General features: G+C 40.0%; 1 protein-coding gene across 3 annotated transcripts in view; it reads right to left on the minus strand.

Annotated features, from left to right (window-relative positions):
* Positions 1 to 26,928, minus strand: part of LOC106083362 (potassium voltage-gated channel subfamily H member 8) — a 419,128-nt gene that overhangs the window by 156,144 nt on the left and 236,056 nt on the right. For all 3 annotated transcript variants that reach the window (XM_059370085.1, XM_059370088.1, XM_059370086.1), the window contains one exon: positions 20,314 to 20,518. In XM_059370085.1, coding sequence (XP_059226068.1) covers positions 20,314 to 20,518 — 205 coding nt within the window. The remainder of the gene's footprint in view (positions 1 to 20,313; positions 20,519 to 26,928) is intronic.

Below are 26,928 nucleotides of genomic sequence, written 5' to 3' on the forward strand. Positions count from 1 at the left end.
ATATTTCAAGGGCAAATCCACTGAAACAGCCCTTCACGACCTAGTTGGCTACATAGAGGGTTCTCTCGCTGTCAAAGAATATACAATGGTAGCATTTCTTGACATTTAAGATGCTTCCAATAATGGAAAACCGACGTCAATCAAAAGGAGTTGGAGTTTCTAGGTATAAACTCTACCGTAAGAAAGTTTGTAAATGCAAAATTTGCCTATGAACATACCACTAAGGAACAGGGGCGAAATTCTCACATATCAATGAGTGCAGTTCGATTCAAGTTTAAGCTCAATGGTAAGCCGCAGTGCGACACCTTTTTGGAGAGAAGTTTTTACATGGCATAGTACCTCACAAATATTGCCAGCATTAGAAGGGGAAAACCACCACCGAAAATGTTTTCTGATGGTTTCGCCAGGGTTCGAGCATAGGCGTTCAGCGTCATAAGCGGACATGATAACCTGTGCGCTACGGTGGCCTCCACCGTTAAAAAGTTTATTAATTACTAACATACTAAAACATGCATTACGGCAGGCTTGGGATCTGTGGATGTAAAATTATGGGTCCGCAGAAGTTCACCGCAAGGAGGTGTACTGTATCCTATACTTTGGAATATAGCCATAACCAATATATTATTGTCCCTGGAAGAAGACGGTGCAAAAGTGATCACGTATGCTGATGCGGTGGCAATTGCGGTTAGGGGAAAGTTTCCCGACACTCTAAGAGAGATATACTACATTAAGCTCTTCGCGCAACAGCAAAGTGGGCTATCGAAAGTCGTCTAGATATAAATCCGTGCAAGTCAGAAGTAGTTCTTTTCAGGAGATACAAGTTGGCTACAGTGGAACCTGTGTGTTTCTTTTATAGAAAGCGCAAAATACCTGGGTGTTTTGCTGGACAGGAAATTTAACTTCAAATCCAACATTTTGGAAAGGACAAGAAAGGCGACTCTTGCCCTATACCCCTGCAAGAGAGGCATTGGCAAAAGTTGGGGGTTTAGACCGCGTGTCATGCTTTGGGTATATACAGCAGCTGTCAGACCTATAATGCTATATGGTGTTGTAGTCTGGTAGACGGCGCTTCAAAAGTCCACCTGCTGCTGAATACTTATCCGGATCCAAAGGATGGTTTGTTTGTGCTTCACAGCCCCACTGAGGACGGTACCATGCCTCTGGACATTGTGGCTAGACAAATTGTAGCGACCACTGCCGTCAGGTTACCACTGATCATGTGGCGCATACGGACACTGTGTTATCCTTGATGCAATGTTCGATGTTTCAGGCAGTGTGGATTACCCCCTACCTGAGCCGCTTTTTGATGGAACCGATTGGAACTACGATATCTCTGGTAACAGAAGTTACGCAGACTTCTATAGGGATGGTAACAAACTAAAAGAGAACCTGTCTGATTTAGCGGATGTGAACATTCGCAAGTTATTGGGCTTTTTAAAGCGATCTGGATGGTTCAACGGTAGGAACTAGAAGGTATCTTCCTTCTTCTGTTCCTGTGGTATCACAATGGACGAAAACGTCTAAGTGAGTCTGATAGCAGACTGTAACTTAAACCTAACCTAACCTACTGCGATGTGTATTACACACGGCTCAAGGAATACAATAAGATTAACAGAGCGTCAAAACGTGCCTCCAGGAATCTTTTCTGCGAACTGGTCGATGGCGATAGTGACCCATTTCCAAATTGAAACTTTCGAAGATGACGTAGGAGTTGGAGCAGAGGCAACGGAGGACATGTTGAGGATTTGATGAACACTCATTTGCCACAGGATACGACGGGACTCACAGCGACACCAGAATCTTGGAATATTGATGTTAAAGCTTAATCATAACGGAATTTATAGTGAAGGAAGCCTTGAGGAGCTTCAAACCATTGAAGTCGCCCGGGCCTGATGGAATATTTCCGGCGTTACTACAAAAAGAGGCCGACTATCTTGCGCCTCATCTGGCCACTATTTTCACAGCGTGCCTTAAACTTGCGTATACTCCAAAAGTGTGGCAGGATGCAAGCCCGGCAAGGCAAGCTATGCCATGGAACTCACTGTGGACACCATGATCAAGAGTGGGACTGCTTAAATACAAACAGCACACATACTGCGGTATGCATTGACATCGAGGGGGCTTTTAAAAATGTGCGGACCGACACACTGATCCAATCCTTAGACCAGTACCGGGTGGATCCGGCCCTTAGAATCCATACGCTAAAGAACAGTTAGATAAAGTGTTTGTCCCATGACATAAATATAAGGGATAAAGTCGCAAAAGGCACGCCACAGGTGGGCATTTTATTGCCACTGGTCACCCGTAGGACCACCATAAATAACCTATTACGGATGCTGACAGAGAAGGGGATTTGAACAATTCAGACGACGTTATAGTACTTTTTATGGGTAAGGATCCGAACCAGTTATGCAGAAAGGTCGAAAGGGCCTTGCATATGGCATATCACTGGGCTAGACCCAGGGGTCTCAATGAATGCCTGTTCACGAGGAAGGCGAGTTTGACCAATTTAAGGCACCACGTTTCCTCCGATATCTGACAAGGTCAAATACTTAATAGGGAACTTAATTGGAAGTGTCAGATCCAGGAGCGTACTGAAAAGGCTCACTGATGATGAAGACGGGCCGTAGGCTTGAAATGGAGCCTGAATCCTAGGATAGTCCACTGGCTCTACAGAAACGTGATTAGACCAATACTTACTTACCCCTCAGTAGTTTGGTGACCGCTATTGAGAAAATAGCACCGTTAGGACCATAAAACAAGTTCAGAGAACATGTCCTGGCACAGGCGGAGCGATTCGGACCACGCCCACTAGGGCCTGGACACTATTCTGAACATCCGATCCATCGACATACAGATTAAATGTAAGGCAGCCACTGCGGCTATGAGAATTAAGGCGAATTGAGGATGGGAGCAGTTCATACCATCGCGGTATAATCGAGGCGATGATAGGAAACATGGATGGGGTTTCCGATCGGATATCTGAGACGACACTTGAGGTCGAGTGCGAGCCACTGCTGCCAGCGGCACAGTCTTGGACTGACGGAACCAAAGTATTGCCGTCTCGAAGGTCATGTTACACCAATGGATCAAAGCTTGGGGACAGAGTGGGCATGGGGGTCTACATTGAGAACCTAGGTACTGAGATCGGTTTTAGACTGCCTGACCATAAACGGTCCTGCAGGCGGAGATTTGGGCAATCACGGAATGCGTGGTGTGGTGCTAACGCGAGAACGTCTAGTGTGAACGTCTTTACCGACAGTAAAGTAACCATAAGGGCAATAACAACCAGAAGGGTAAGGTCAAGAACAATCTTGCAGTGTAAGGAGATTAACTCATTCGTTGAGAATGGCAAAATCCGCATCGTTTCGGTGCCGGGCCATAACTGAGTAAGGGGGAATGAAAGGGCAGACGATTTGGCAGTGAAGGACGGCGAAAATCCGATGGGGTGATCTGGATCGTGGGAAGACGAGGCTATTACTGAAAGGAAATAAGAAGGAGGTCAGTATAGCTTTTGGTGTCATAACGGGACACAATGGACTACGAGCTCACAGAATTTAATATTTACAAAAATATTCAAAAAGCACGGCATTGGAAGCTGTTAGAGGTAAACTCATGATGCCAAGCACAGCAAATGTCACTATAGAAACATGATGTACGGAAAACCTGAGGTAATACTCTAGGTTTTGCAAGGAAACCTAAAAAAACGAGTCCGTAGTACGAAAGGAGAGGCAAGAAGCATTAATTAATTATGCATTTGCAGTACAAAATTATAGAACTACAATGCAAGCTATGGGGCTTACTGGTGTTAATTGAAAAGCTTCCAGCTCATTTGAAGTTGGGTTGGGTACTATACTGAATTACTCAACCTAGAGTGGACATTGGTTCTTTTGACGGTTGGTTGTTTACAAAGCAACATTGCCTTTACCAGTGCCATGACTTCATAGAGCTGGGTGTACAAGAGTGATGGGATTTTTATAATTGATGTTTACGCTGCTTCAAAAAGCATCATATTATGAAATGTAATTCAAAGCGTCAGTGGGGAGTAGACGGGTGTAAAATGCCCCATAATGCACTTCTACATAAAAATAGTGTACAGCAGGAACAATTTGAAATACAAAGAGATCCCGTAAACAAAAACAACAGTCATGCTGCTTTCTTTAATGCTAAAGTTAGCTAGTTACATAACTTGATTTGCCCATTCAAACCAATTTTACAGTATACTGCTGTCAGAGCGACAATTATTATTGGGCTCAATAATGCCAAGCTGTGTGTTCCGCTTGAAGTAAGGCAAGTCGAGGGCAATGAATTAATAGCAAGAAAGAGTTGTATCGGTTAGGGTATGTACGGTCGCCAACACACACAAATGACTTTCCGATTACAAACGTTATGCACAAGTGCTCGTGTAATAAAGGCTGCAACGGTTTGGACAGACACTAAATAACTATTTTTCCTTGGACTTGGCAGGCACCGTCGTTAATCAAAATCTCTTGAAATCAATAGACGATGAACGAGCAAGTGTAGTTATGGAAATGAACACCAAAAACCTGGCTACTGAACGACGATAGGAAACGAAATTATTGTGAAAACATTATGAGTTGAGTTGAGCATATGACTGGGCTAGACCCAGAGGTCTCAATGTTAACCAGGAGAAGACTGAAATATGCCTGTTCACGAGGAAGACGAAGGTGGCCCAATTTAACGCACCACGTTTTCTCAATAACACGATTTCGATATCTGACAAGATCAAATACTTAGGTATGATCTTGGATAGGAAACTGAATTGGAAGTGTCACATTCAGGAGCGTACTGAGAAGGCTCACAGATGTTGGGCACTATGTACACGGGTCGTTGGCTCGAAATGGGGCCTGAATCCTAGGATAGTCCACTGGTTCTACAGGAGCGTGATTAGACCAATACTTACTTACGCCTCAGTAGTTTGGTGGACTGCTATGGAGAAAAAGTGCAATATAAGGACCATACATCAGGTTCAGAGCACATGTTGTCTTGGCAAAGGCGGAGCGATGAGGACCACGCCCACTAGGGTACTGGAGTCTATTCTAGATATCAAACATACATATTAAGTGTGAGGCAGCTACTACGGCTATGAGACTTAAGGCGATGGGAGAATGGATTGAGGATGGGAGTAGGTCATACCATCGCGCTATAATCGAGGCGACGATAGAAAACCTGAGATGAACCTTGAAGTCGAGTGCGACGCACTGCTGCCATCAGCACAGTCTTGGATTGACGGAACCCTAGTATTGCCATCTGGAAGATCATGTTACACGGATGGATCAAAGCTAGAGGACAGAATGGGCCTGGGGGTTTACATTGAAAACCCAGGGACTGCCATCTGCTTCAGACTGCCTGACCATAATAAGGTCCAGCAGGCGGAGATCCAGGCGATCACGGAATGCGTGAAGTGGTGTGGTGCTAACGCGAGGACGTCGAGTCTGAACATCTTTACCGACAGTAAAATTGCCATTAGGGCAATAACAACCAGGACGGTAAGGTCACGAACAGTCTTGCAGTGTAAGAAGGAGATTAACGCCTTCTCTGAGGATGGCAAAATCCGCATCGTTTGGGTGCCGGGCCATAAAAGAATGAAGGGGAATGAAAGGGCAGACGATTTGGCGGTGAAGGCCAGAGGACTGGCGTCAATAAACTTGGTTAACCCGAAGCCTTTCTGGTCGACGCAGTCCGAGTTAAGGGAGTGGGCGACGAATGCACATGCAACATTGTGGAACAGCGAAACGGTCGGTAGGACGGCGAAAATCCTATGGGGGATACTGATCGTGAGAAGACGAGGCTATTACTGGAAGGAAGCAAGAAGGAGTTCAGTATAGCTACAGACAGAGCTTACTTATGTAAAATCGGTGCGGCAAGTGATAGCATGTGTAGGGCATGCGGGGAAGATGATGAGATGTGGAGCATTTCCTTTGTCATTGCCCGGCTTTCGCGTCCAACAGATACCGGTACTTAGGTGGAGACACAATATCAGACATGAACCAACTTAGGGGAGTGGCATTGAAAACAATTAAGGATTTTATAAGTAGCACGGAATTATTAACTTAAAATTTTCTTTTTAGAGGATACTTTATAGTTTTTAGAACGCACAACAAGCCGATTACTGGCTTAGGTGTATGTCCATAGTGGCATGGGGCGGATTGATATCTGCACCCTCTTTTCAACCTTACCTAACCTATATATTTTTATAGACACTAGTATCGATGTTTATGCTGCAGTAGTCTTTACGTATACGTTACCTAGATATGGTAATGCTCGATATTCGCTTCGAAAACTCTCGTAGCCTCATTAAAACCAATTTCGGTCCCACGAATGGAACTGATGGCGGCAATACTTGGCATACGTCTGTCCAGCTTTATATAAAATGAGCGTTCTCTTTAAATTCATCGACGTGTATTCTTGATCGACTCGAAGGATATGCTTTATTAGATAAAGTCGGATACTAGAAAATTTCAGCAATTTGTGACAGTTCGAATAGGTGAAATTTTAGAGAACTCCGTCATATCAGAATGGAGACGCCTCTAAACGTAGCAGCTGATGCTACGAAGTCGAGAAACAGCCCTATTTAGAAAGGTGAAGGCCGCTGGTTTAGGAGACCTCCTTTTCCCTATGATGAAGAAAGCTCATGGCCACAATCATAGCTTGCCACAAACTGCCCAAAAGATGGTCCATAACGTATCTAAAATAGAACATAATGGTAGAATTACACACCTCGCTCATCACTTCTTCGTGCATGCCAAAAAAATAAAATAGGTTGGTTTGTATTGTATAAGTTACACAACAAATGCACGCACGCATCTGACGGAATAAGTTAACCAACTCTCAACTTTGAACGCGTTTCAGAGCGCAAAATATATGATTAGTCTATGTTTATTCTTCAAAGACTGTTTTGCAGTCCGTAAATTGGAGAAATTTTTTTATTAAAATCATATTAAACCGTTTTTTTTGAAATGACAAACATTTTTAGAAATTCCTGTGCAGCAAAAGGACATTGGTATGTAATTCAACCAAAAGAACGCATGTGGGCGCTTTAAATTGCTTAAGTATGCATAAGTGCTGCCCGTGGTAGCTTAAACCTTCACTTGAATTAATTATACCTGATCTAAGACGTTTCGAAAATTGGGACAAGATTCGCAGGTGTCAATTGGTAATATTAAATTTTTTTGCGTAAACTGTTTGGAAAAAAGGATTTGGGAACCATTTATATGAATTACTGGAATCCATATTGCAGAATTTCTTTCCTTCAAGACCTGCCAGGACGAAGTATATTCATCGGAAATAACACAAATAAGCCCATACTTAGCCATGAATTTGGAATGCTTAGAATCCAAGGACAAACAGATGCAATATATGGTTCAGCTACAAGTGTAAAAGGCCCATAATTTTACCAAAAGGGCACATAACCACTAACCCAATTATTGATGTATTCCACCATAAGACTAATGAAATCGTAGTCAATGAACTTCCCCAACAATTCTACAAAATTGGTTTACGAGCTGCTGTACTATATAGAACTAGGCTATAGCTAGAACTTGTCAAACAAGCAAACTATGACATGCAATACCATCGAATCCAGCAAAGGGAAGCCTTCTGCTAGAGAGACTGGCAGTTACTTTCACTTGCATTACTGTTAGAGCTGTTCACATTGAAATTGCTTTATCGTTGTCTACGGGTACTGGCCGTGTTCTCTTAGAAGAAGTGGAGAAAATATCAGCCATCGAAAGAGATAAAAAATGTCCCATCATCGAATGGGAATTCATACCTTCTGCGTCCTCCCATGTGGGAAGGGCCTGGGAGAGAATAGTGCACTCCGCGAAGTTAGTTTTAATGGATATTCTACCCAACACCGAACCACTTGCTCTTCGACTCTTCAGAGCAGTTGTATACCTCTAACCAAAATTTTCCGATTAACTTATATGGTAGCACACGAGTTTTGTAAACGCTAGGGACAGTTTGGTGATGCCAATAGACAGCAAAGATGAAAAATTGTATGTGTTTTCCGAATTGTATGTGTTTTCTTTTGAACAACTTTCCTGTAACTCTTAAAAAATCACGCTTTTTATTTTACTTTGGCTGTTGTTTTCCTTGTACCTACCCAAAACAAAACAACATAGAAGATGAACCGTGAAAGGGGCGACGTAAGCCATAGTTTTTAGTCCTCATTCACATGAAACAACAGTTTATTGTATAAAAACAGTAACACATCGTTAAAAGAGTGGCTTCGTTCGATCACTTGATTTAAATAAAACAAAAACTTATTTTTATCGGTTTTACAGCGTATATGTTGCCGTTAACAAAGATCTTAAATCTGTAATTTATTAATTTATTCTTAATTAGTGTACAACAACAACAATACAAAGACGTACACTTGTGTTTCTAGGTTGTTCAGGTTAGGTTTAAGTGGCAGTCTGCCATCAGTCTCACACGTTTTCGACCATTGTGATATCACAGGAACAGAAGAAGGAAGATACTTACTAGTTCCTATTGTTGAACGATCCAGATCGCTTTAAAAAGCACAACAAATTGCGAACGTTCACATCCGCTAAATCAGACAAGTTCTCAAAGAACTGAGAACCTAAAATGGAACTCCTTCAGACTGGCAGTGCAGATACACACACACAACAAGTAATATCAAATCGAAAAAAAATTTTATGAATTTCTTAATTCGAAGCAAAGATGTAGCACTCTTCCTAACACCCTTAAACATGGTTTACTAATTGCCAAAGGAAATAAAGAAATTTGTAGCATGTTTGCAAATTTTTTTTCCTCGATATATTCTGAAAAAATGTATGATATAAACTCTGAATATCCGTACGTGATTCTTCAATCCTCTTTAATAAGTATGCCTCGAATAACTCTTGAAACCGTTTCTAAGAACTTGAAATCCCTAAATGCTCTCTTAAACCAGCCCTGTACTTAAATTTCGCGTTGATCACCTTAAATTTCCTTTAACTGTGATTTTCAATAGATCCATAAAATTAGGCCTTGCACTAATTAAGATTATGACTGATAACATCTCCCATAAAGTTTCCTCAATTTATTCAGATGTGCAACACGGGTTTCGTAAAGATCGATCAACTGTTACAAATGTTTTACAGTTGGTAACTCTTTCTAATGATGGATTTAGGCAGAGGAAACAGACTGATGCTATATGTACCGACTTTAGTAAGGCGTTCGATAAAGTCAAACATGGTCTACTTTTATGTAAGCTCGATAAAATTGGGTTTTCTCTTATATTACTAAATTGGGTTAATTCTTACTTATCTAGACGTGTTCAGAATGTACACTTCGGCGACTCTTTTTCTAAGTCAATTATTGTGAAATCCGGTGTTCCACAGGGCAGCCATCTGGGTCAAATTCTTTTAATCTGTTTTTAAAGGATTTATCCGGTGTTATTAAAAATTCTTCAATCCTAATGTGTGCTGATGACGTAAAATTTTTTCGCTCTGTACTACTTTTGAGCAGGATTTGTAACAACTCGATCTTGATAATTTTTGTTTGTGGTGTAACGTAAATTTAATGGAGCTAAATATCTCGAATTGTAAATTAATGTATTTCTATAGAACGCAACGGTCGTAAAATTGACATAGAAGAAACTTTTCTAGATCTTGGCATCCTCTTAGATCGTAAATTGAATTTTAGACAAAATTTTTCTATGATGGGGAAAAAATCTTTTAGTTCTCTTGGATTTATGGAAAGATAGAGTAAAGAATTTGGTTATCCTTCAGTTACTAAGAACTTAAATATTTATCTTGTCAGAAGTACACTTGAATATGGATCCGTTATTTTGGATCACGTCTACACTATTCACAGAAATAAAATTGAGTAAGTACAGAAATAATTTCTACTATTTACCTTCGTAGTCTTGGTTGGAATTATCAAACACTTTCTTCCTATACGTTTAGGTTAAATTTAATAGCCGCAGGAAAATGTTGAACATCACTTTAATCCCAAATGTTTTACATGGGAATTTGAAGTCCGGCTTAATATTAACGTTAACTGCTTAATATTCAATATCATCAAAGCGATTTTGCAAATAATGGTCCTTTTCTTCGTATTTGTTTCGATTTTTATAAATATTATCATTTTTTGATCTTACTGAAGATAGATACTCATTAAAAAGAAAAATTATACTATACTTAAATCCTAGTTAAATTTCCATGTTCTTTGTAAAAGGTGATTTTTTTGAGGTTAAGATTTTCATGCATTAGTATTTGACAGATCTCGTGGGATTTCAGACATGGTGTCAAAGAGAAAGATGCTCAGTATGCTTTGACATTTCATCATGAATAGACTTACTAACGAGCAACGCTTGCAAATCATTGAATTTTATTACCAAAATCAGTGTTCGGTTCGAAATGTGTTCATTCACCGTAACGTTGCGTCCAACAGCATCTTTGAAAAAATACGGTCCAATGATTCCACCAGCGTACAAACCACACCAAACAGTGCATTTTTCGGGATGCATGGGCAGTTCTTGAACGGCTTCTGGTTGCTCTTCACTCCAAATGCGGCAATTTTGCTTATTTACGTAGCCATTCAACCAGAAATGAGCCTCATCGCTGAACTCGTTAGTAAGTCTATTCATGATGAAATGTCAAAGCATACTGAGCATCTTTCTCTTTGACACCATGTCTGAAATCCCACGTGATCTGTCAAATACTAATGCATGAAAATCCTAACCTCAAAAAAATCACCCTTTATATATGTATATTTATATTAGGCTGTAAGGATATATGTATCTATAGACTTAAAAACTAAAAAAAGGTGTTCTATAGACTCTTCTTTTTCGATGTCCTCACAGCTTCTGCGAAAGTCGTCGTTACTGGAAATCTTCAGTCTGTCCGCATATTTTCCGATTAAAGTGACCTGTCATGACGGCTACAATGACTGAGACGTCTGTTTTAGCCAGTGGCAGCAAAGCGGTAGACCTCTTCAAGTCTAGATTAAGTCACATGGTTTTGGAATGCTCACAGCCACCTCTTTGTGACCATCTACCATTCATTGTCCTTCGGGCCTGGTCCTGAAAACATATCTTTCATGTCGCTATAGGCATAGTATCCCTGGAATGTGTTGGGTAGTTCCTAGTCTGGCAAGTTCGTCCGATTTACCATTCCCTGCGATATCTCTGTTACCCGGCACCAACAGTTCAAACGGTAAATTTTGAACTATTCAGCCATCTCGTTGAGAGCTCTGCGACAGTCTAGGGCGGTTTTTGTGTTAAAAAATACTTTCTCCAGGGAATTAATGGCTGTCTGAGAAGATATTTATGCCAATCGTCATTATGACATTATATCTTAGCCATTCCACCACTTCCTTAATTGCCAGGATCTCCCCTTGATACACACTGCAACAGTCCGGTAAGCTTTTCGATATGACCAGTTCTATATTTTTAGAGTCCCCACCTGGTCGTCTAGTTTGCAACCATCCATATAGAAGTCTTTGTAACATCTATTACCAGTAATCGTAGTTCTAATCGGTTCTATCAGGAATAGTGGTACAGTAAGTTTTATCAATCGGCGTTAGGGTGTAATCCACAATGCCTGAAACATCGGACATCTTATCAAGTACAAGCTGGACAGGGCCCGCTCCGCTGTGCCTCCTTTCACTCACCTATTTTATCTGAGCCCTATAAGGTCTCGTCAGGAAATAAGTCCTGTTTGGGCCTTTCAGATATTTTGCGCCAATGTGGATATTACATTGGATTGTGGTACATATGTCCGGTATGGGGGTGTTTTTGGGGGTGAGGCGAATCCCCATATATTAGATTCCATGAAGGAGCTGGAGTTTCAAGACATCAACTCTACCGTAAGAAGTTTATTAATAACTTACTTACTAAAAGATGCATTACCGCAGGCTTAGAATCTGTGGATTTAAAAATATGGGTCAGCAGAGGAACACCTCAAGGAGGTGTACTGTCGTCTCCACTTTGGAATATAACCACTAACAATATATTATTGTCTGTGGAAGAAAAAGGCGCAAAAGTGGTCGCTTATGCTGATGACGTGGCAATTGCGGTAAGGGGAAAGTTTCCTAGCACTATAACAGATATACTTCAGGAAGCTCTAATTGGGCTACCGAAAGTGGTCTGGGCGTAAATCCGACAAAGAGTAATTATTTTCAGCAGGAGATACAAGTTTACTTCAGTGCCACCCGTCTCCTTGGGATGGGAGAATGTTTCATTTACAGAAAGCGCAAAATACCTGGGTGTTTTGCCGGGTAGGAAATTGAACTTCAAGTCTAACATTTTGGAAAGGGCAAGAAAGGTGACTCTTGTTCTATACACCTGCAAGAGAGCCATTGGCGAAAGTTGGGAGATTAGACCACACGTCATGGTCTGGGTATATACTTCAATTGTCAAACAAATAATGGTACATGTTGTTGCTGTCAGGTGGACGGCGCTTCTAAAGTCCACCTACTGCTCAATACTCACCCGGGTCCAAAGGATGACCTGTTTTATCATCACAGCCGCACTGAGGGCGACACCATCTGATGTACTGAATTTAATCCTATATCTCATGCCTCTGGACATAGTGGCTAGACAAATTGCTGCGACCACTGCCTAGAGAATAAGGGAGCTTTCTCTTTGGTCACGTGTTTTATTTGTTTGTTTGTTCCGCATAGACTCCAGAACGGCTGAATAGTTTTACCGATTGGGACAATAGGGGTATCAAACTAAAGGTACTTAAGATTAGGGTACGAATTTTGTAAATAAAATATCACTCTTAATTTTCGTCGAGGTCCCCCACCTCCAAAAAAGCCCCACGTGGACACTTTCCCCGCTTTGGGAAATATGGGTATCAAATGAAAGATATTTAAGAGTAGACTACGAACTTGGCATTAAAATGTTACCCTAAGTATCGGGGGGTTCCCGACCCCAAAAAACACCACACAACCGGAAACTTTAACCGCTTTGAGTAATATGGGTTTCAAAGGAGAAGTACTTAAAAGTGAAATACAGCAGGACATATTTACCGACTGCGACAGTATGGATATCAAATGAAAGCTATTTAAAGGTAGAGCCGGTGTCTGAGCCGCCTCCCCATTCCTCAACAGGACATATTTACCGATTGGGACAAAATGGGTATCGAATGAAAGGTCTTTGGGAGTTGACAACAAATCTGGCATGCACATTTAGGACAGAGTCTGGGACCGACCCGCCCGCTAAATACCCTTCAATGGGACGTGTAGTTCGATCGGGATAATATGTCAATTTAAAGAAAGGTCTATGACAGTATATTTCAAATCTAATGTTGGTATAAGGTTTCAAGTATCTGGTTCACGTCCTACTGTTCCGCAGGACAAGTAGATCGAGACAATAATAGACTCAAATAAATTGTCGTTTGGATCTTAGCGTCGGGTTGAACCACACTCTCCACCCAATAAATACAACGCCAAACTGTCATGTAGGATGACCGAGAATATATTGTACTCAAATGAAAGGACGTGTAAGAGGGCCATCACTCTCCCTCTATCCTACCCACAAAAAAGGAATTAAAAATAATATATAAATAATATTTTTCATATAGTCGACGTTGACAAATTTTTTCACAGCTTGTGACTCTGTAATTGCATTCTTTCTTCTGTCAGTTATCAGCTGTTACTTTTAGCTTGCTTTCGAAAAAAAGTGTAAAAAAGTATATTTGATTAAAGTTCATTCTCTTATTAAAAATGCATTTACTTTCTTTTAAAAAATCCCCAATTAAGCAGTTCAGGATAGAATAGGACAGATATAAAAGGTATTTGGTATTAGAGTACACTTTTTAACCTCAAATTGGGATGGACACAGAAGGACCTGCAGATCTTACGAATGTGGTATCTCAAGTGCTCGCTTTGAAATATGATTTTGAATGTATTGGGTTGCCCAAAAAGTAATTGCGGATTTTTCATATAGTCGGCATTGGCAAATTTTTTCACAGCTTGTGACTCTGTAATTAAATTTTTTCTTCCGTCAGTTATCAGCTGTTACTTTTAGCTTGCTTTAGAAAAAAAGTGTAAAAAAAAGTATATTTGATTAAAGTTCATTCTAAGTTTTATTAAAATTGCATTTACTTTTCTTTAAAAAAAATCCGCAATTACTTTTTGGGCAACCCAATAGATAACCAATACAAAAAAATTAATTAGTATGAATCTGAACGAGACCCGTAGCCTGAACTGAATATCTTGATAGTCTCATCAAAATGCTTGACATTATGGGGCTCAAACGAAATCGTGCACGATGTTTATATTACTTCATGTTCCGCCTCTTAACTCCCTTTAAACCGGTCATGGTTGCTTAATATGGCGATACATAATAGGCCAAATGTTTGGGGGTCGTGTCACCTCATAAACTCCCCCTAAACCAATGCATTATGGCAAAAACGGGTTCAAATCTGTATATGTTTCATGACCAACTGTTTCAGAGACGCCTCACCTCATAAACTCCCCTTAAACCACACATATATACCGACTTTAGCAATATGTAGCTCCAATGTGATTTTTGGGAGTGGAGTGTGAATCTGATATCCACTTTCGGGTTAAAGAATTTGGCTATTACAATCAACCGCCAAATCCAAGAGAATGAAGTAGATCTAACATCCCTTACCCTATTTTCACAAACGCCAAATCTCGGAGAATGGTGGGGCGATTTAAATACAGAAATTTGCGACTTAAATACAGATATTTATATTCTATTTAGGGTGGGATATCTAGGCGACCGCCCCACTTCCAAAGCATCCAGCCAAATGGAATATTAACCAATAATGATAATATGGGACTCAAATGATTGATATTTGAGACCAGAGCGTATTTTATTGAAAGCACGTTTAATGTCAAGAAATGCTACCATTATATATTCCTTGAAAGCGAGAGAATCCCTCTATGTAGCCGACTAGATTGCGAAGGGCTGTTTCAGTTTATTTGCCTTTACTATATGCATACTGTTGCCGCGGCAGGCTATCTCCAGTGATCTTTGCCCTAAGATATGTTTCTATCAGCCTGTCAAGAGTCTTCAGCATAAGGATGACAGACTAACAGGAGGAAAATCTTTCGCCTTCGTGTGGTAAGGGTTTCCTGCTTTCGGAATGAAAATGACCTTTGTGTCCCTCCATCCGATAGGTATTTATGACATGCTGATACAACCAATCTATCAGACACAAACGAGTCGCTCAAAGGATTTTCGGCTCAGACACAATTTCCCTAATAACCTCTGACGAATGCATACCAGTGACAACCTCTTCTAGCGCCACGTTATTCGTTGGAGAATTTCCCGGGATGTATGTATCAACGAGTGGGTGTAGTGTTTCCTCACTAGACATTGTCCATGCATTCTCTGACTTCTGAATATACCCCACCGTAATAGGTATCGAGGGCAGTATCTTCCTTAGCCTAGAGGTCTCAGATGTATCCTCCACGGAGGTGCAGAATTCCACCCAGGATTTGTTTTGGGCTTTTCCCTGGGTTTTCTTCCCAGCCGCATATTTTTGCTCTTATATCTTCCGATACAAAGTTAATATCTAGTACCATCTGCCTGTTCCTGGTAATAAAGGGAAGGCAGGCAGTAATGAGACTTATTAATTTCAAGTCTGCCTACTACAGTATCTTCAGTGCTCAGCGAGTGACGTAAGAAGAAAAATATTTAGACTAGTTTAAATCCTGGTATTTTTAGTACACGAACCATTTCTCCACACACCCATGGTTACTGGGTAAGAACCACTTCAAATCCCCCTGCCATCAGGAGGACCTTTAGTGCCGCCGAAGCGGCCTTACAATGGTGGAGATTTTTCTGCAGAAACCGGACCATGGTCAGGATTCAGAATGTCTACCACTTTTGCGTTAGGTTCGTCTTCTGATTCCGCCAGAAGTTCATTCTAACAAGATTCGTAAGATGTTGTCATGATGACCTTCTGTACGTATCCAGGGGCAGGATAGAAAGCTCTGGAACCACTCTTCCTCAGTACACTGAATACTTGCTGTGGGGACGATTCTTCCATAGATGCCTCACTAGCTGCTGCTGTCGAAGTACTTTTTCAGTTCCGTCCTTCCTCAAACCCAGTTCAACTGGATAACTCACCCACACAGGGCTTATCTTGTCCCGTTTCGATGCCTTCCTTCCAGTCGGTGGTTGAAAGATTGGGAATTCATTCCCTTAGTCTTCCAAGTATAGATTCAGGGTCTGAGGGAATCCTTGGTATCCCGTCATGCGCCAATGGTCGAGATGAATATCTTCCTCCTTGACGAGATCAAGAGCTGCGCCTGGCCAGATTTCACCAATCTTTTTTAGGGCGCAACGATACATTTGAACTGAACGTTGATCCCCGAAGGCCGTTAATCTGTATCGGCCCCGATACCAGCCTGCATCGTCACAAACTGGAGGAAACCCAGGAAATTCCGCAAGAACATCGGAGTATACTGATGAGAGTCTATCAGTATCCCACTCCAATTATTCCTAGGTATGCAGCCCTCTTTTTCATCCTTGTCGACTTCTGCCATAACCAAACTGTCCCTAGCGATGTTAGCAAAGGTTCTTGGGCCCATCTTATTATTGTTCGCCCTAGTTCTTTTAGGCATGAGAGGCCGCCCAGGTGACCGCAGCCTTTTGGCTAACTGCGGCACAGTTTCCGAATGTAGAAGTGTAGTCTTTGTGGTAGCCTGTGCAGCGAATTCCCGAGCCCAATTAAGGGAGAGAGACTCGCCCATCGACCCGCTAAACCGAACCAGGAAAGAGTTTTTTATTTCAATCTAAAGGAACTGAATTCCTCAACTGGATTTCATTAAAACACAGAACTTTGGACTTTATTGCTTCACGGTTTTTTGTTAACCCATAATTTTTCGTATTTTGCTTGTTGTGATCAATAGGAGACAAATGGAAAAACAAAACAGTCTTTTATAGTACGAAATCAGGCACACTGACAAAAGAACGGAAGAAAGAACAACTTTTGGCAACAGATGCATAAAAAGAGAAAATGCAGGGATGATACCTTTTGTCCATTGACATTCGTACGATGAAATACCGTTAATTTAAGAAGCATGCAAAAAATTATTATTCGCTTTACGGAAAAATATTTTTTCAACCGTGAGCACGCACTCATTGCACGAAGAATTTTTGTTCAAAGGCAGTTATGCACGATCACGTTATTGCGTATAGATCTCTCTACACACCCCACATGATAAATCACGCAAGCAGCGTTAGCCCTCGGAGGAAAACGATGTTTGCAGCATCATGCAATGACACTAGCTCCACCCATCAGCGTTTCCTTGTAAAATGCTTTTGAAATATTTTTGGAATGAATACGCATTGTTATTATATGGTACAAGGATAACAAATGCAAATTTTCGCACAAACATTCTACAATATTAAAGAACAGGGGGAAACCTTCTCACATGTCAATGAGTGTTGCGTAAGTTCCCTTTTGGATCGAATAGGGTGTTCGTGAAAAAAAAATTATTCAAAGACAGTACGATGATCTAAAAACAAATGGCGATAATGTTCACGCGGCGATCGGTGATATGAACCAGAACAAGCTTACCCACCTATAGATCTTGAATAGTATCCTATCCTTACATGTAGACATTTGGCTACAACAACAACACAAAATTTGTTCTCATGTTCTCGCCAGGAAGCAACACAGGCTTTCGGCGTCATAGGCGGATAAGCTAACATATGCACCAAAATGGTAATAACGATATTATACAAAGCTCCTGTACTCAAACCTCGTAATGGGTTAACAATACTTAACAACTAGCTGAACCGGGCCCGCTCCCAGGGTGGCGGTTGGTGGGTTTAGGGGGTGGTGTGGACCCCCAGAAACGTGGTCCCGCAAGTGGGTATGAATTTCGTGATCTACTCTCAAATTCCCTTCATTTGAGTCCCATATTGCTTTGAACCGTAAATATGTATGTCCGATTTATGGGTGTTTTCGGTGTGAGTTGGTCCCCAGACACTTGGCCGTGAAAAAAATATCCGCATCGTGTTCTTCTCTCAAATACCATCTATTTGAACCCTATATTGCCATTGGTTAGAGGGAAATTTATGGGATGAGGCGTACCCCAATCACTTGGCCCCAAAATTGGTTATCATATTTGTTTTCTAATCTCAAATACTTTTCATTTGGTAGGTAAATTTGTACTCTTGCCCCAAATACATAGTCCCACATTTGGATATCAGATTCGTATTCTACTCCCAAATACCATTACTTGAGCGCCATGTCACGATGGTCAATAAATAATTGCTGTTTGTGGGAAGTTTTGTTGGGAAGGGGTAGACCCCCAGAAAATTTGTCCCGAAAATGGGTATCAATTTCGTGCTCTACTCTCCAATATTCATTGGGGCCCCACATTGACTTTGTCGGTAAATATGTCCGATTTAGCTGTATTTTGGGGAGTGGGGTTGTCTCCCAAATACTTAGCCCTGAAAATAAATCAGCATTGTGCTCTAGTCTCAATATTATTTATTTGAACCCCATATTGCCAATGGACTCAAAGTTGTATTTCAAATTCGTTTTATAATCTAAAATACCTTTCATTTAAACTCCTTATTGCAAAAGTTAAAAAATATGTTCACTTTGTGAATAGCTTCAATCTCCTTAAGACCCAAATTGCCATGGGGTTATGGATAGTCGGCAAACATGTATGGTTTGGGGGGTGTTCTGGGGGATAGGGCGGCCTTTCAGAGACTTCCTCTGAAAATATATATCGGCTTCGCATTCTACTCTAAAGTTCCTCCTATTGGAGACCCATATTGCAATGGTCTGCAAATACTTCCCATTTGGGTGTTAGGGGGTTATGGGGTAGGTTGCGCCAATAGAAACTTTTTCCCGAATATTGATATCAGATTCGTGGGGTATTTCCAAAGACCTTTCATGTGAGCCCCATATTGCTATTTGCTACATTTTGATATCAGATTCGTATTCTACTCGTAAATACCTTTTAATAGAGTCCCATATTGCCATGGTCGGTAAATATGTGCGATTTAGGGGTGTTTTGGGGTTGGGGTGGTCACCCCAACGCTTAGCCCGACATTTGGATATCAAATATGTTTAAATACCTTTCATTTGGGTCCCATATTGTCGCGTTTGGTCCATATATATATTTGGTAAGTTTTGGGGGTGGGCGACACCATCCGAAATTTGGATACAAAATTTTTATTTTTTTATTTTTAGGATATTATAGTCCGAATCGGATTATAACTTGATATAGCTCCAATATTAAATTAATTATTTTCTTTTATCGGAGATATCGGGAAAAGAACTCGACAAATGCGATCTATGATGGGGGGTATATAAAATTCGGCCCGGCCGAACTTAGCACGCTTTTACTTGTTATACCCTCCACCATAGGATGGGGGGTATACTAATTTCGTCGTTCTGTTTGTAATTACTCGAAATATTCGTGACGTATTTTATTTTTACTCTTAACAACTGTGTCAAATAAGGTTCAAATCGGTTCATAACCTGATATAGCTGCCATATAAACCGATCTGGGATCTTGACTTCTTGAGCCTCTAGAGGTCGCAATTATTATCCGATTTGCATGAAATTTTGTACGACGGATTCTCTCATGACCGTCAATATAGGTGTTTATTATGGTCTGCATCGGTCTATAGCCCGATGCAGCTCCCATATAAATCGATCTCTCTATTTTACTTCTTGAGCCCCCAAAGGGCGCAATACTTATTCGAATTGGTTGACATTTTACACAGGTCTCCTACATATAATATAATTGTGGTCCAAACCGGACCGTATCTTCATATCGCTCTAATAGCAGAGCAAATATTTTCTTATATACTTTTTTGCCTAAGAAGAGATACCGTTGAAAGAGCTCGACAAATGCGATCCATGGTGGAGGGCATATAAGATTCGGCCCGGCCGAACTTAGCACGCTTTTACTTGTTATATATAAGATGTTGCGGTATTGGTATATCAGAGGCAAATCCTGTTGTTAAGTTGCGGAATAGTGATGTGCATACATTCGAATCAACGTTAAATTGTTCGCCCGATTTAACTCATTGCATATAGTTATTTAAACACTCAAAATTGTTGTGTACTCTTATTTCTGGCCTTCCGACCATAGTTTGCACGATCATAAAATTTGATTTCACTTTGGGCCCTTTGACCGCGGTAGAGGCGATTATAACTTCAAAAATTTATTTGGTGGCCGAGCAGATGTATTCAATCTGTTTTCCATGCAAGATTTCGTGTCCCTAACATCCCCGACCCGAATGTTGTGAATTTCTTTTGCGTATACCAATAACATGATACTTATTGTGCTGCGGAAGAAGTAAACAGAACTGGAAAATTTACTTACCAATATTCCACCCATTATCATTGACTGTGTTTTCCTTTTCAGCAACGACATACCATATACAAGCAAGCCAGTGTGCGACTAACGAAAACAGCAACATCAACAACGTAAGTATCATAGCCGTGTATTGGGAATATCTATCCATTTTTTGCAGTAAACGCGCTAATCGAAGCAGTCGCGTAAGTTTCACCAGATGTATATGCGATTCCTAAAAATAAATATTTTTTTTCACAAATTAAAAGTCGAAATTCATATCTTTTTTCACAAATTGCCTGGAAAGTGGTAAAATATTGTTTTTTTTTTTTTTTTTTTTTTTTTTTTTTTTTTTTTTTTTTTTTTGTTAATGTTAACCGTTTCACAACATTATCCGAGGCAGTAAGTAAACAAATACCAAATCAATACAAACGAATGACATCTGTCATCTTAACAAAGTGTTGCCACCCTGTGCATTCATTATATGACAGATAGGTTATGGTTTATGTCCACGATAATTAATTATTGTGAATAATAAATTGGCGTTACCAGACGTGATCGTTTTTTTTGAAAAAGCCGGATTAAACTTATTCCTTTAAAAGAGTATGCAAAATAAATACACAGCAAACTCGACACCACAGACAAAGAGAAAATTAGCTGAGACATCTCCTGAATTTGAAACAATGGCAAAGAAACCCGTAGGTAACATGGATGTTGAAGAGCTAATGTATATTATGAAAACAACCATGAATACTTTGTTAGAGGAAAAATTAGAAAGTCTTCCAACAAAAAAGGTATCGAAGATATCAAATCAGGCATAGCTTCAACAAACGCGGAATTGGCAGACCTTAGAGCTGAAAACAGCATACTGAAACAGGAAATAGAAGAGTTAAGGAACAGCAGAGAAGAAGATGCAAATACAATACGGTGGCTGGAATACCAAATTAAAAACACCAAATTGCTATTCAAAGGTATAACATTTGAAAAAACGGCAATTGATTCTGTTCTGAAGATCTGTACGGAAAAACTACATATAACACCAAAAATACTTACGGCGCATACTGTTGCCCAATATAAAGGCAAACAAACTATTATTGCAGAATTTGATTCGGATATGACTGTCGCGCAAGTATTGGGAGCAACTAGAAACTTGATAGGCACAGATGTATCGGTTTATAGAGACTTAAACCCCAGTCGGCGCAGAAACAAAATGAAAATGCTAGCTCTCAAGCAAATATTACAAGCGAGCAAAAAACACAAGGTTATCGTGAGAGACGATAAACTGAAAATAATGGACAAATGGTTCTCGTGGAACTCTCAAAACGTTCTTGTAAGCGGGAACAAGCCCGCAGAAGCTATACTAATTGATCTTTATGCAGATGAAATAAATACCACTATCATAGAGCAAATGCTAAACCAAGCTAGATCAAAAAACTAAGTCCGCCAGCTTCTGGGACAGTACAAGAAGCTGCAGAAATAAATTGTTTAAATAATTTGAAAATAGTTTCTTATAATATACACGGTTTTGAAAATAAATATTTGTATCCAACATTTTTCAATTACCTGATGTCTTTTGAAGTTATTTTGCTCCAAGAAACACACCTCATAGAGGAAAAATCAAAAAATGCCGAAAAATTTTTCCCAGGATATGATATAAGTTGGTTATATGCAAAAAGATGTACCAGATTTGGTCGAGCAATAGGGGGTCTAATGTTGGGAGTTAAGAGGACAATTATCCAGAAAGGCATGAAATATTCCTTTAACCGCCAAGATGAACTACTAACTATTAAAATCAGCTGGTATCAAGAAGAAATCACTCTTATTCCAGTTTACCTCAGAGGGGCGAATTGGGCAAATGAATTTGCAAACTTAAAAAAATATATACATGAACTCGAAGATACTAATCTAATCGTAATTGGAGATATCAATGCCAGAATCGGAGAATTGCAGCAAAGCAACCATATGGAGATCGAAAGCGGGTTTTCAGCTGGGAAAGAAATCCGGAAATCTAAAGACAAATTAGCTGATTGGAAAGGGAAGGCGTACATTGAGTACTGCAATGACATTGGTTTGTTTCTTCTGAATGGGCGAACTGAAGGCGATGAACAAGGAAATTTCACATTTATAAATTCGGTAGGCTCTTCGGTCATTGATCTCTGTGCGGTCTCCAGCGCCATTTTGGAAAATGTTGATAGTTTTCGAGTAGAGGAAATGCCGTGGTCAGATCACTTACCTATCGCCCTACAGCTAAAAATACATTCCTTACAACACAATTATTGCAAGCTAAGCCTACTCCCGCAATTAATATGGAATCAGCAAAACAAAAACATATATCGAAACAAGCTTAACGCAAATTTGGAAAGAATTAATGAGCGAGAAACTGTGGTTGGTATCAAAGACCTAAATAACATTATCAAGGCGTCATCAGAAAAAAAACCCCCAAAGCATTCACTCTTAAAAAAAAATCCTTGGTTTAATCTTAGTTGTTATTGGGCCCAGAGAAAAGCATATAAATGCTTACATAAATACCGAAAGTCAAACACAATACAGCATAAAAATGAATATATACAAGCTAAGAAAAAATTAAGAGAAGTTTGTCTATCGGCTAAGCATGCATATTATGACCGTTTGTCTATCAAAATTCAAAGGACAAACTGCACAAAGGAATGGTGGAATTTAGCAAAAAAGATTAATAACAAGGAACATAGAATTGGAAACGCTATAACACCAGAAATGTTCAGAGACTATTTCTGCGACCTTCTGAATCCTACTCAAATGTCTCAAGACATACAGTACGCGAAACCGCTAATTTTTGATGCATATCTAGATAGAGAAATCACAGTAACAGATATACAACATGTCTTAGGTAGAGTAAAACCTCATAAAGCTCCTGGTGACGACAGGATTCCATATGAGTTCTATGTGAACGCATCAGAGCAATTCCTTGTTGAAGTGGCGCGAGTTTTTACAAACTTCTATGACAACAGCATTATTGATGAGTCGCTGATAAGATCTATAATTTACCCAATTCATAAAAAAGGAAATATAAATGATCCTTGTAATTATAGAGCTATATCGTTTATGAACACAGCTGCAAAAATTCTGATGGGCATCCTGAATTATAGGCTCACGTCATGGGTTGAAGAAAACCAAATAATGGAAGAATATCAGGCAGGGTTCCGGAAAAATTACTGCACAGCGGACAATGGGTACAACATAGTTGCAATAGTAAGTTTAAAATTAGCGGAAAAGAAGAAAGTCTATGCATTTTTTGTTGACTTCCGAGCAGCTTTCGACAAGGTCTGCAGAAAATCATTGATATACAAGCTTTATCTTAACCGAGTCTCATCCAAATTTATAAATATGATAGAAGCCATTTACCAAAACACAAAATGCACAATATGGAACGGAGAAGAACTCTCACAGGATTTCGAAACAGTGTCTGGTGTTAAACAAGGCTGCCTTCTTTCGCCACTTCTCTTTGCTTTATACCTAAATGACCTGCATGAACATCTAGAAGGAGGTATTGATGTAGAAGGAAAAAACGTTCGTGTATTAATGTACGCGGACGATATTGTAATATTGTCGGGTGACATAAATTCCCTTCAAAACATGATCATCAACCTGGAAGAATACTGCAAACTATGGAATATGGAACTAAATATGTCCAAGTCAAAGATAATGGTTTTCAGAAATGGAGGGCGATTGTCAGACAGGGAAAAATGGTTCTACAAAGGACAAGAGATTGAGATTGTCTCCGAATATACATACCTTGGAGTTGTACTGACCCCAAGACTAAGCTTTAAGCGACATGTCAGTAGTCGAATTACACAAGCAAAAGCGGCGATAAATTCTACGTGGAAAAACTTCCTTCAAAAAAATAATATAAACCTTGAAATGAAATGGAAACTTTTTCAAGCAGTTTGTCGGTCAATTCAAGGATATGCAGCCCAAGTTTGGGGATTTGGATGCTTTGACGAAGTGGACAAGCTACAAAGATACTTCCTGAAGCGAATCCTGAAGTTACCAGAAAGCACCCCAAATTATGCAATAGACATTGAAACGAACGTGGAAAGCGGCCATATGTATACCTTACAATTGCATCTTAACTATATATATAGCACGATGTTTAAATACGATAGTAATCGTTTACCAAATTTTCTAACCAAATTAATATTATCAAAAAATATATTTTGGGCAAAGTCAATTAACGATCAATTGGTGGAAATGGAGGAAACTCCAATTACCAACGACACACCGGAACACACCTGGCTATCAACCTTTATGCGCCTTACTTTAAAACTGAAGAAAGCAAGTAAACTCAGTAATATTGAAAGGGCAAGAGAAAGTGACACTAGGATATACAAATATCTAGATTATACACGCTGCCTATCGTACATGAATGGCTGCTATACTCAATCGGAGATAACATGGATTTTAAAAGCGAGATGCGATTTGATTTATTTAAACGGCAGTACAAACGGAGCTACTGAAGAAAACGCACTATGCACACTCTGCAATCTCCGGGAGCTGGAAAACCTAAATCACTTCCTTGGAAACTGTCCTATTCTGAGAGAAATCAGAGATCGAGTGTTTGGAAAACCATTCCTAACGCATACCGAAATTATTGAAATACTTGATGGAAACCAAATGGATGACTGGCCAAAACTTATCTCATACCTGAAGTCTGCGACTCAATATCGTAAACTTATAATAAATGAATATCGATAATATTATGAATTATGTAATGTTACTAGCACCGGCTCACGACAACATTGTCACAGCCGTAAAATCTTTTTTCAGACTAATATTCACAAAATTTAGAAATGTAAAATAATGTAAATTGTATTAAGCTCTCGAATTTATCTGAATAAAGATACCTTACTACTACTACTACTACTAAAAATAAATATTGATAACATAACAAACAACCAAATGAGAGAGACGTGTTTTTTAAGTGCTTGTGTGCATTGTTTTATCTTGTCGCTATTCAGCCAAATCGGATGAGAATTGCGCGCTCTATTGGCTCAAGAAGTCAAGATCCAAGATCGGTTTATATGACAGCTATACCAGATTATGAACCAATTTGGATCATACTTTACACAGTTGTTGGAAGTAATATCAAAACACCACATGCAAAATTTCAAATCGGACGAGAATTGCGCCCTCTAGAGGCTCAACAAGTCAAGACCCAAGATCGTTTTACATGGCAGCTATATCAAAACATGGACCGATTTGGCCCATTTATTGTACAATCCCAACCGACCTACACTAATAAAAAGTATTTGTGCAAAATTTCAAGCGCCTAGCTTTACTCCTGCGAAAGTTAGCATGTTTTCGACAGACAGACGGACGGACGGACATGGCTAGATCGACTTTAAAAGAGATGACGATTAAAAATATATATACTTTATGGGGTATACCCCCATCCTATGGCGAAGGGTATAAAAACAAAATTCTTCCGATGCAATTATTATGGCGAAACTGATGTCTCCATTCGACAAAAAGTTCGTTCTTAAAACACTCTCAGCTTATAGAAAGGAAATAAAACGCTAATCTTGAGCACAATCAGATTTGAGGGTACTGGATAAATATATTTAAACGAAAATCTGTCAAATATGAACCGCAAACTCCAATATTTCAAGAAGCCGTGCGATGTTGGGCAAACAAAGAAATGGTTTGAAAGTATGTCACATCAACGCTCAAAGTTTGCGAAATAAACTTAGCAAATTACGTTTGATATTTGAAGACTCCAATATTGATGTGATTTGCATTTCGGAGACCTGGCTTTCTTCTAAGATATCAGATAATTTGGTTAGTCTTCATGGTTATGTTGTATACCGAAGAAATAGGCGAAGAAGGGGTATTGGAGTTGCTATCTACGTTAGAGACAGTTTGGAAGCCGCAGGAGAATGAGTCAATCGAAATGGTTTCAGTTGAGATTAAGCATTTTAAGGGAAAGGTGTTTGTAGATTGCATGCATCGGCCGCGAAATGACGTTGCATTGAAAGGCTTCTAAAGTACCTTTGGGTGACCACCACAAATAACCTATCTCGGGTGCTGACTGACGATGTTATAATACTGCAGACGATGTTATAATATTTCTTAGGGGTAAGGATCCGAACCAGTTATGTAGAAGGGCCGAAAGGTGGTGTGATACTAACGCGAGGACGTCAAGTGTGAACATCTTCACGGACAGTAAAATTGCCATAAGGGCAATAACAACCAGGAGGGTAAGTTCACGACTAGTCTCACAGTGTAAGAAGGAGATTAACGTCTTCTCTGAGGATGGCACAATCCGCATCGTTTGGGTACCTGGCCATAACGGAGTAAGGAGGAATTAAAAGGCAGACGATTTGGCAGTGAAGGCCAGCGAACTGCCGTCGAAAAACATGGTTAACCCGAAGCCTTTCGAGTCGGCGCAGTCCGATTTAAGCGCATGGGCGGCAAACGCATGTAACACTGTGGAACAGCGAAAGAGTAGGCAGAACGGTGAAAATCCTTTGGGGTGATCCGGATGGATGGAGGAAGTAAGAAGGAGGTCCAAATAGCTTTGGGTGTAATAACGGGACACAGGACTACGAGCTCACTTATGCAAAATCGATGCGGCAGGTGATATCATGTGTACGGCATGCGGGGAAGATG

The sequence above is a fragment of the Stomoxys calcitrans genome, chromosome 5, assembly GCF_963082655.1.
Source record: "Stomoxys calcitrans chromosome 5, idStoCalc2.1, whole genome shotgun sequence".
Taxonomy (NCBI): domain Eukaryota; kingdom Metazoa; phylum Arthropoda; class Insecta; order Diptera; family Muscidae; genus Stomoxys; species Stomoxys calcitrans.